At 41.3% G+C, this 11,737-nt stretch overlaps 1 protein-coding gene across 2 annotated transcripts in view; it reads right to left on the reverse strand.

The window, feature by feature from the left end:
• The window catches only part of Abcb11 (ATP binding cassette subfamily B member 11), a 73,144-nt gene that overhangs the window by 28,669 nt on the left and 32,738 nt on the right, over nt 1-11,737 (reverse strand). For both annotated transcript variants that reach the window (XM_005346518.2, XM_013346032.1), the window contains exons 12-17: nt 9,994-10,104; nt 8,597-8,722; nt 7,819-8,022; nt 4,057-4,227; nt 3,442-3,643; nt 2,502-2,571 (exon numbers count right to left, since the gene is read on the reverse strand). In XM_005346518.2, coding sequence (XP_005346575.1) covers nt 2,502-2,571; nt 3,442-3,643; nt 4,057-4,227; nt 7,819-8,022; nt 8,597-8,722; nt 9,994-10,104 — 884 coding nt within the window. The remainder of the gene's footprint in view (nt 1-2,501; nt 2,572-3,441; nt 3,644-4,056; nt 4,228-7,818; nt 8,023-8,596; nt 8,723-9,993; nt 10,105-11,737) is intronic.

Below are 11,737 nucleotides of genomic sequence, written 5' to 3' on the forward strand. Positions count from 1 at the left end.
CCTGTCCTGGAACTAGCTCTTGTAGACCAGGCTGGTCTCGAACTCACAGAGATTCGCCTGCCTCTGCCTCCTGAGCGCTGGGATTAAAGGCGTGCGCCACCACCGCCCGGCCCTGTCCTATGAGTTCTTAAATCTCCCTCTCTCCTATTCCTCAAACCCTTCCACCTCTCTAGCAGAGACTGTGATGAGACCATGAGCAGAAAGTGCAGGGCAAGGGCTCTGCCTGCCAGCTGGTGCTCAATGTGCTTTATCAGAAACAGGGCGGTAAGATTCCATCAGGCCCCTTTTCAGAAATTGTGCAACACTCCTCCTTAAGAAACCCCCACTTTGTCAAAAGTTGTATGCCGCTTTTCACTGCAAATAAAAACAGCTAATTTGGGGAGATAAATGCTCTTTCTCTCTTTCTCAACATTGTTATTTAGGAAATTATTTTCTGTTGCCAATTAACTTGTGTTTGAACCTAAAATATATTGTTGAAGAAAGGCTCAGCTCTCAGACAGACCGTAGCCCAAGAAACAAAATACAAATTAACATTTCATCTAGTCATCCTCTAGAAGAAAATCTTGTCAACTCTTACAATGAGATATTTTTAATAGAACTCCTTATTCAAAGTTATAAATCTTTCTCTGCAGGAGGTTAATAGCTACTTTTTGTATGTAGTTTGCCTTTCTGGATTTTTTAATCCTAGTCATTAAAATGTAGAATTTGTGGGCGATGTAGCAAAATAAGAGACATTTATGTGAAAATGGTTATCTGTTTTTCATCATAAACTTCTTCCAATGGACAGAATTTTGTTCTTAAAAATAAACAAAACATTGACTTTCCTGTTGATACATGTCATTTTAACCCAATGGTTGAGAGAGGTGCTCAGTCATTGTTTGTGTTCAAGAAAGCAGTTGCTCTCTTCAAGTTGTGATTCTCGTATTTTACTTACGATTAAATATACTGGCATGATCAAACAGGGTGCCACATGTCTGTAATATGTGCCTGACAATTCTGGTAATATCTACATCTTCTGCTATATAAAATTTAAAGATAATGCTTTGTTTTCCAGCTCAATAAAGCTAACACTTCTTTAAATTTTTTTTCTTTTTCTTCAGTAGATTTGTTCTAAAGAAGAAGAAAATAACAAGTCTGAGAATTTAGATCTATAAAGAAAAGATACATTATCTTTCCATATTTGAAAAATATGAAAAAAATCTATCCATATTTGAAATAGGTACAAATAATTTTTAGTAAATTATTCCTTAGAAACTAACAATAAATAAAATCATTTTGACTACTTGAAGCTCTTATCAGCATGTTCTATTTTAAGCAGCTTTAACTCCTTCTCAGTAAACAAGTAGCCATCTTGAATGAGCAAGTCTTCTACTGAGTTTGAGCACAGTCTTTCATATCTTGGAAATGGTGAGGCCAATGGCAGTGAGACACATCAGCCATAACTTACTGCAGTTTTTTGACATTGTTTTCACAATATTTTCAAGAACACAGATAGATATTTTTAGACAGAATTCTTAATACATAAGTTTTAATGCTAGAAAATTTTAAAATAAAATTCTTAAACCAACATACAAATGATGATTCACAATCTCACTGACAGCACACTCCAAAGTATGTTTTGAAAGTTAATAGTTGCATATGAAAACACAGGAAAATAAATATCTCAGTTGCGGACACCCTCTTTAAAAGCTAAAACATGGATTTTATTCCATCCAGTTAAAGAATGATTTGAGCTCAAATGTGTTGCTCTGGGAGCAGAAGTGTTAATAATTCAATTGCTCCTCACTCAGGATAAAGAACAGAGTTAAATGGGTGAAGATTGCCTTCAAATAAGAGTGTTTCAAACAGTGGTTGAACTTTGTGGGAAAAGACTGGGTATCTGGTAGTTTATTTGTTTGTAATTGTTTATATGTTTTCTCCTGAGATAAGGTCTCACAATGTAGTCCAACCTAGCCTTGAACTTGTGATCTTGATCTTCCTCTCTCGGCTTCCCAAGTATATGGATATTAGTACCATGTTACCCTAGTTGTTTTAAAAATCCCTCTTCTAGGGGTCAGAGAGAGGGCTCAATGAGTAAGAGCACTCACTGCTCTCCAGGTTTCGATTCCCAGCATCCACATGATTGGTGGTTTACCAAATCATCTCTAACTCCATCCCAGGGAGTGCAATTCCCTCTCCTGACCTCTGTAGGCACCAGACACATACATGTGGACAAAAATACCCAGAGGCAAACCACTCATCCACATAAAACTAACATTAAAACAAATAATAAAGTGCCTATTTTAAGAGCAATAAACATTTTAACCAGACAGTCCTCTATCACGGCCCTCCTCTCAACAGATGAAATGACAAGGTTAAACAAAGTGACATACTCTCACATCACAAGACCTGGAGTCTGCAAAGGGTTTCCTTCTTAAACCTGACATATTGCCTAAGGACCACAACTGTAAAAGGCTCCTAAAAATATCAGAAAACTTCAAAATCCCATGGCTTGGGCTTACCTTAAACTCTCCCGATAGCTCCCTCTGATGAAAGTCCTCTCGAGTGTACCACCTTCAGTTGCGTCTTTTTCTGTTTAACACAACACAAGCCATTCCTTAGCGTACACAAGAAGCAGGGCTGTATCTACATAGATTACTCCACTCTTAGCAGGGCTGTATTTACATAGATTACTGTTTGCCTAGAAGGTAACTACTGCATGGAATATCCAAACATTCTATTAACCTATTGCAATAAGTAAATCTTGAAATTTGTCCAACACCACAAAAAAAAATTCAAAGTACTCAGTAAGATTGACTTGTGTGAAATATGTACTGTCTGGTTGTAATCTCTATAGACATGAGTATCTTTTAGAATGAATTTTTTAAAAATTAGTGAAAACTCACTAAAGTTGGCAAAACAGAGAAACAAACAAAAAACATTGATCCAACCAGCAAACATTCAAAGCTTACAGATTTCATGGATGTTAAGCATGCGCAATAGTTATGCATTATGTTATTCATGAGCCCACATGGGAGATGGTAGAGAAGGTCAAGAGTGGCTGATTAATTAGCTCAGGATAACCACTAGGTCTGAAAGTTCCAGACTGAGGAAGAGAAGGCATGGTAGGGCCTGGAGTGTCGATCTCCATTTGGAAATAAGTGTAAAATATTTAGTTATTGTTTAAGTCACTCAATAATAATGAGAACTGCCCCCCCCCATCTGACACATCCAGAAAGCCTGTCCTACTGGAAAAATGGTAGAGTTGAAAAGCGAGGACCATGGGTTCTGCCCGGTGACTTGATAACTTAACCTTCCGTGTTTTATTTACCTCCCCTCTCAACTGCGTAACAACAGATGGGCGTTGGGAGAATACACAGTACATATTCACAAATGTATGGGTTCATTCAATACCATAGATGTTAATTATTTAGTAAAAGGCCAAAGGGAAAAGGTACTTACCCTTTACATCCTTTTCTTTTTGGGGTTCATCTCCTTGGCTTTGCAGGGTCACGAGCATGAAGTAGACACCTTTCCTTTCTAACAGTTCTTCATGGGTGCCTCTTTCCACGGCTACTCCATGTTCCATACCAATGATCACATCTGCAGCTCTGACTGTTGATAGGCGATGGGCAACTGAGACAATTGTGTGTTCATGTTGAATCTGTAAGAAGATATGGCGTACCCTTAAACAGGACAGAACCAACACCAAGCTTCACACCATCCCTGAATCTACAAGGAAGTCGGCTGTGGATCCTAGGAACATCCTAAACAGGCTGTGCATATGTCAGAAGTAGCCAACTGTTTCTTATAGCCATAAGTCTCGTCACAGATTGACCTGATAGCAATTAATCAATAGCTTAATAGCTTGGGGGGGGGTGATTAAACCATGTTACACTTCACTTGAGTTTTAATTTTATATTGTATCTTTGGGGACTAAATTACAACTATGTTCTGTTCAACTCGAAATAGATGGCACCTGACCAATATTTTATAAAATTTCAGACTGGATGTACTGACCTATTGGTATCATCCCCTCCTTGAGGGGCCTGAGGAGTGAACTGACTTTCCACAAACCTTATTCAGTGCTCCTTGTACTCTGGCTTCACTCTCGTTGTCCAGCGCTGAGGTGGCCATGTCCAAAAGCAGGATCTTGGGATTCCGGATGAGAGCCCGAGCGATGGCCACCCTTTGTTTCTGCCCACCACTCATATGGCCTCCTCCTTCTCCAACAAGGGTGTCAAATTGCTAGGAATCATGAGGGAGAAGAACTGATGGCTCCTGACAGCAATCCACTACCCCTTCTAACTTTTTTCCTCAGGTGTGAATTTTTACGGGTCCAAGTTTTACTGAAAGAAATATCCTTTCCAAAATGAATTAATTGAGCAATATTTGTATGTGAGATAGTTAATGCATTGAACTGTGTGCATGTTCCTTTTTAGTTCATGTTCAAATAAAAATTTTCAACCAAAATGAAAATTAATCAGCCTTGTAAATCCATCATAGAGGACTAAGTCACATTTTCACAATCCTGGCACCTTTCTTACTGCTGAACAATACAGCAAAACACAATGCTTAAGCCGTCTTTAAATTGTGAATGTAAGATCAAACTAGTTTCACACTTCTTGCTGGGACATTAAGTCCTGACTGAGTATCCTACAGGATTAAGTCCACACTGAAATTTAGCAGTGGAGCGTTAGATGTCAGATTCTTGACTTTCTTGGTATCGGTCAATAAGAGCTGAGTTCCCTACCACAGACAAAACATGGTGCTGAAATTCTACAGATACTGTCTTGTGTAGTCCTCACAAAACCCCAGGAGGCAAGTACTGCTATTTGTCTTAATGGTTGAACAAAGAAATTCTGAGCACAAAGGGTTAAATTAACTTGGCAAGAAGCTCATAAAGCTAGAAGGTGGAGAATTTGAGGCAGTGTAATTCTAAGCACATTAGCTATTAGACCATAGCATTCTCACAGCAACAATGCTACTTAAAAAGGTGATTTAGAAGGTATGGTAATTTGAATGAAAATGGCCCCATAGGCTCATAGGGAGTAGCACTATTTGAAAGGTTTGAGATGTGTGGCCTTAATGGAGTACGTGCAGCCTTTTTGAATGAAGTGTGTTACTAGGGAGGGGAGGGGGGTTTGAGGTTTCAGAAGCTCAAGTCAGGTCCAGAGGCTCTCTCTCTTCCTTCTACCTGTGGGTCCATATACTGAACTCTCAACTGCCAGTATTATGTCTGCCTGTATGTCACCATGATTTTTGCCATATCTATAATAGACTAAACCTCTGAACTGTAAGCCAGCCCCAATTAAATGTTTTTCTTCATACGGGTTGCTGTAGCCACAATGTCTCTTCACTGCAATAATACCCTAGCTAACTCAGAGGGTGACGGTGATCTATCCAAGGTCAGTGACGCTGGAGCTGGACCACCTGCTGTGACTTCCTTGTTTACTGATATATAATTCAGGGCAGTTACTGACCTCACAGAACATCATTATTCATCTGCAGACGGACATAATAGTAGTTGCTACACGGCAAGGTGTAAGGGTTGAGAGCTAGGAGATGTGATGTGTTAGAGCAAAGCTTGCATATACTATCAGTAATTGTCCTGTGACTTAGCAGACATCAAGGCAAATATAGTAGATATAATATAGAGCCAGTTTTTGTAGACATGGCGATCACACAGAATGGAGATTTAACGGTGAACTCTTGAATTTGGGAGATTCAGGTTTAAGAGCACAATAGTTAAGCTGTGTACGTACAAGAAAACGGAAGCATAAGGTAGGTTATGATTTATATCATCAATGTTTCTGTAGTGTTCCTTGGCAACTCAATGAGATTTGAAACCACCTAGGAGACACATCTCTGTGTAGATTTTGAGGGTATTTCCAAAAATGGTAGTCAGCAAAGAGGAGACCCAGCCTGAATATAGATGACCACTCTCCCACGGACTGGGATTGAAAAGGGAAACAGAAAGCTGGCTCAGTGCCAACATCCATCTCTCTCGGCTCCCTGCCCACAAACACGTGTGACCAGCTGGGACATGCTCATGCCTCTACACCATCCCTGCCATGTTAGACCGTGTCCTCAAACTGTTAGAAAAATCCTTCCTTTCTGAAGCTGCTTCTTATCATGTAGTTGGTACCACCTTGTGGCATTATTGGGAGCCAGTAGAACCTTTTAGGGGTGACTGTGGAAGGAAGTTGTTCCACTGAGCAGGAGGGGCCTATACCCTTGAAAGAGACATCAGGACTCTGGCCTTTCTCTTTTGCAGGGAGCCGGACAGGATCGCCATTACAATATGGTGCCCACATCCTGTCTTGTTGGAAATAAACAACTCCATATTTGGCTATGCCTTTGGGAGCTGCCTGTCCCTCCCCCCCCCCCCTTCCCGCATGCACGGTAGTTTAGAGTCCTTGGGCCTATCCTGACTCAGTCTGGTGTCAGCTGATGGTGGCAGCCAATCACAGGGCGACCCGTGTGTCTACTCCCTATATAAGCAGCTGCTTTAGTGCTCTCGGGGCCCCTAGCTTCCTGCTCTCCCTCAACCAAGGGCACTCCATAAAAGCGTGATCTGAGAAGAATCCTCGTGTGGTGGTTGTTCTTTCTCGCTGGTCGAGAAGTTCGCCTCTCTCTCTCTCTCTCTCTCTCTCTCTCTCTCTCTCTCTCTCTCTCTCTCTCTCCTCCTCCTCCTCCCTTGGCTCCCTGGCTTCTGAGAGGTGAGCTGTTATGCTGTGTTACATACTCCCCACAGTTATGCTCTCTCTTGCCACACGCAAAGGAAACCGCTGACCTTTGGCTGAAACCATATGCCCAAATAGATCTTCTTCCTTATAACTGGCTTATCTTGGGTATTTTGTCACAGTAACTGGAAGGTGACTAACAAGCAAGAAAACATTTCTCGAGCATTGCTTCATGACAAATATTGCAATATTTCCATTACTTGCTTAATAGGTAGACCAAGAAATTCTATCTACATCAAAGGGGTGTTTTTGAAAGAGAGATCTCCAGTTTGGAAGATGGCAACTATGTAAATGACATATTTTTACATGGAAGGGAAAGCATGGTCCATTTCCAGATGTAAATCTAGAGCCTGCTATTAAGAATTTAAGGACTGGCATTGGTGAGCTCCCAATAGATCAGCCCCACTGTCTCCGTGGGTGGTTGCACCCCTCTTGGTCCTGACTTCCTTGCTCATCTTCTCCCTCCTTCTGTTCCTCATTGGGACTTTGGGAGCTCAGTCCAGTGTTCCAGTGTGTGTCCCTCGCCAGATGAAGGTTCTTTATTTGTGGCTAGAAACCAATTATGAGTGAGTACATCCCATGTTCATCTTTTTGGGTCTGTGTTACCTCACTCAGGATAGTATTTTCTATTTCCATCCATTTGCATGCAAAATTTGAGAAGTCATTGTTTTTTTACTGCTGAGTAGTACTCTAATGTGGGTTTTGATCCTACTTCTTGTTCTGGCTTTGTGGGGGCCTAGCCAGTTTGGATGTTCACCTTCCTAGACCAGGATGGAGGGGGGAGGACTTCGGACTTTCCACAGGGCAGGGAACCCTGACTGCTCTTCAGACTCGAGAGGGAGGGGGAGAGGAGGGGGGAGGTCTGGCGAGCTGGAGGTTGGGAGGGGGAGGAAAGTGGGAGGAGTGGGAGGCTGGGAGGAGGCGGAAATTTTTTTTCTTTCTTAATTAAAAAAAAATAAATAAATAAAAATAAATAAATAAATAAATAAAAAAGAAAATAAAAAGAAAAGAATTTAAGGACTGAGGATTCAAATGAAAAAGACATATTCTTCCTTTATGACGTCTGCGTTCCCCTGAACTATAAGGAGGGTACCTGTGGCAGGGCCATGATGAAGTTGTAAGCATTGGCCTCCTTGGCAGCTTGGACTATGTCTTCCATCGTTGCTTCCACTCTCCCATAACGGATATTTTCTGCGATCGTGGTAGAGAACAGAACCGGCTCCTGTTCCACCACCCCAATCTGGTCCCTCAGCCACCGGGTGTTCAGAGAGCGAATGTCGTGGCCGTCCAGAGTCACCTAGAGAGCAGAAGAGTGTCACACAGCTTGGAGTCCCTCAAGCTTCTGAATCATAATGTTAGGTGATACTTAGCCACTGGGGAGAATAAGCAGGAATAACAAGACAGTAATAGAAACAATCCCCATGGAAATGTGGCTATTTATATAAGGATATCATTGAAATAAAAAATTCATTGTCAAAACACGGGTGATGTAAAACCCACTTAAGTTCTTATTGGTAGCCTCAGAAATGGCACATTTTTGATTTCTCTGAAGAGTAGCCAGTTGCTCACCATACTCTGAGTACGTTTATTGTCTCTTGGCTCGTGACCAAAAAGGGACTTCAAAAGATACAATAAAAGTAAGCAATAGCTCCTATCTTGTAGGTGTGTGCTTTATAGGAAATCTTGCTGCCTAATCTGACTCATCAAAAAACACTTTGCTGCTCAAAGAAGTTGAAACTGTAAATGTGAAAGACAAAAGAAGCACTATAGGTAAAGTTAAAACGAAGTTAAATCTAAAGAATCCATTTGACAACGTCACTATTTGCATTTGCTCACTCCAACATGTTGAGAAGTTTCTGGGAGATACACACCATTCCTTCGCAGGGGTCATAGAACCTCTGAATGAGCTGTAGGGCTGTGCTCTTCCCAGAGCCACTGGATCCCACCAGGGCTGTCATTTCCCCTGGTTTAATGACCATGTTGAGGTTATTTAAAATCTAGAGAAGAAAGAACATCTTTAAGTTCATATGTCCCTGGGCACTTAACTAAGCAGTTAGACCATACACAGGATGCCTTGTGAGGATTTGTATATTGTATCCATACCCCCGGCATGTGTGTCAATGTGTGTGGGTGTGTCTGTGCTTACTTATGTGCCATGGTACTCTCCATGTCTACCCATCAATCAACAACAAAAGAAGACCGTCTAGAAAAAAGGTTTGCCATTAGCACATTGCTTAATAACTGTGGCCAACAATAAAATGATAAGGTATTAACACTGGCAAATAAGCAAGGGTCACCTTTAAAATTAGGCCTCGAAATCTAATCTAAAATACAGCTGACATACCAGGATACCTCAAGGAGTCAATGTCAATTAGTTAAATAAGAAGCTCCTGTAATTCACAAGCGTAATGATAATTCATAGACCAAGAATCAGAAACAAACCAATTTGCAGATGATATGCTTGAATGGTATGAGGCTATTACTTGAATAACTTTGCCTAATAAATGTGCGTGCTGTGTTTCTAGGTCTAAACCCCTCTGAAGGACAAGGATGAAAGGTGGGAATTAGGATTCGGTTCTGTGAGTATTACAGATATGTTATTAATAAGAGGAAACCAGAGATGCCGTGTTCGGAATGAAAACAAAGCATCATTTCAAAGCCGGTTCATTCAAGAGGGCAGATGGTTGCTTCCTGGAGGGTGGGGTTCCCTCTAACAATCTTGCTCTGGAGGTTCTGGAAAACAGTCTAATTCCCTCACTATGTGCCCAGGACAATCACTAAGCACAGGTTTGCGAGAGCAACAGCACCAGGTGACCTTCCTCTAAGGACTAACGCTGTCAGAAGCCACGGGAACCTACAGGCAGGAGGTAGAGCTACTTCCAGCTGCTCATTCCTCCAGCCATACTTCCTTCATTAGGCTCCACCTCCTGTGATCTCCAAGGAGGTGGTGACTGGAAAATGTACTACTTGACTGGCAGGATCTGCCACTCCTTTCAGCAGAGGATCACACGGCTGACTTAGTGAGTCTGGCGCTAGACCGTGTTCCAACCAGAAGGATTTGCACAATGCCGTCATCACTTAGAAACGCAGTGTGCCCCTAAGCTGGCACAATACACAGGGACACTTCCAGAGAAACACGTCTCTGTCCTCTGATCCTGGAAACTGAGTCAGCCCTAAGAAAGCAGCGTGAGGCTCTAGGAATGAATTATATAATTATAATTATAATTATAATAATAATAAAAACATCAGGCAAAATGTGAACACTCACCTTCACATCTGGTCTAGAAGGATACCGGAAGGTCACATTATGGAATTCAATTTCCCCCTTGATTCGATCCAGCTTGTATCCATCTTCTGACATGCAGTCAATGACGGGTTGCTGCAGAACAATACAAAGATACAGTGATAATGCGTACCGCATCGATTTTGTGTCTGTCTGTCTTAGTAAATTCGTGAACTCACAAAGTAACACTGGGACTGGAGACACGGCTCGGGGCTTAAGAGCTCGCGTCGGCAAAGGGCCCTGATTCAGTTGCCGACACTCTCACAGTAGGCAGCTCACAATGACCTAGAACTCCTTTTCCAGATGATCTGATGTTCTCTTTGGATGTCCACAGGCACCAAGCATGCATGCGCTGCGCATACATACATGTAGGCCAAAATACACAGAAAACCAAGATGAATAAATCTAATAATTTTTTTTAAAAAAAGCAGAATTTTATTTGGGCAAAATATTGCAGAGATATGTTAAAGATAAGTTACTTCCATATTTCATATTTACAAAAGTGATGATGCTCATCACTGTTGAGATTGCTGGCTTATTATATCACTAGATATTATTGTTGAATGTGACCTTGATAGAATGGTAGAGTTTTATTTATTTATTTATATTACTTGTTGAACTAGTACTTTAAGATTATATATTATTAATATTATATAATATGATAAGAAATTGTTTATCGATAGATCATATAGTTAGCATTTAATGTAGTGTATTATATCATACATGTTTATATTACTGAGATGATAGGAGGCAAAGGTGTTTTAATATAGCTTTTGCATTTACGTTGTTATATCCTTGTTAGACGGGAGGAACCTCTGAGAGTATCTCTTGCCCAGGGAAATATAACCAGTCAGCTGGGCTGGGGCTAGTGGCACTCTGCATTTGGTAGCCAAGGTAGGTAATGAGTAAAATTAAGTGCCCACAAAATGTTCTCAAATATCACCAACTTCCGACTATACCCTGAATTCACTCTTCTGCTACAGTGAGACCAATTTAAAACAACCATTCTGGCTACCCAGAAAAGGAAGAGGGCCATCTCTTCCTCTTGGAACACTCCGGGTTCAATTATTTCTGTCTTCCACACTAGTAATAAGAAATCATGACCAAAGCCATATTCTATTTTTTTCTTAAGAGTCTAATAAGGATAATAAAATAAATTTTAAATGCCTTAATTTTCAGCTGTTTTCACAGGGACCCTGGACAGTTCTCACTCCATTTGAAATTATGGCTGCCCTAAGAAGTTAGCATTAGAAAAGGTCAAAGGTCTAGAGAGGCAGCTCAATGGTTACAAGGCACACTGCTCATCAGAGTACACAAGTTCAGGACCCCACTCCTGCAGAGGGAGGCTCACAGCCACGTTTAATTCCGTCCCCAAGTAGTCTAACACCTTTGACTTTCACAGGCAGCTGCCTTCACTCCCACAGACAGGCAGACAGATACACAGACACAAACACTATTAAAAATAACAAAATAAATCTTTCCTCCTGTTCTTGGTCAGTAGCTACCTGACATGATTTTCAATCTACTTCCTTAAGTTAATCAGCAAAATCCTCCCAGGGCTACCAAAGTCCTTTAAAAACCTGAAGAGATTCCCTGCCAGCAGAAAATCTAGGCTCACAAACCTGATCTTCAGGTCTTTCCCACCCATCCCTCCCGCCTTTGCCCTGGATTGCTTTGCTCGTTCACACACACACACACACACACACACACACACACACACACACACACA

This window comes from Microtus ochrogaster, chromosome 4, assembly GCF_000317375.1.
Source record: "Microtus ochrogaster isolate Prairie Vole_2 chromosome 4, MicOch1.0, whole genome shotgun sequence".
Taxonomy (NCBI): Eukaryota; Metazoa; Chordata; class Mammalia; order Rodentia; family Cricetidae; genus Microtus; species Microtus ochrogaster.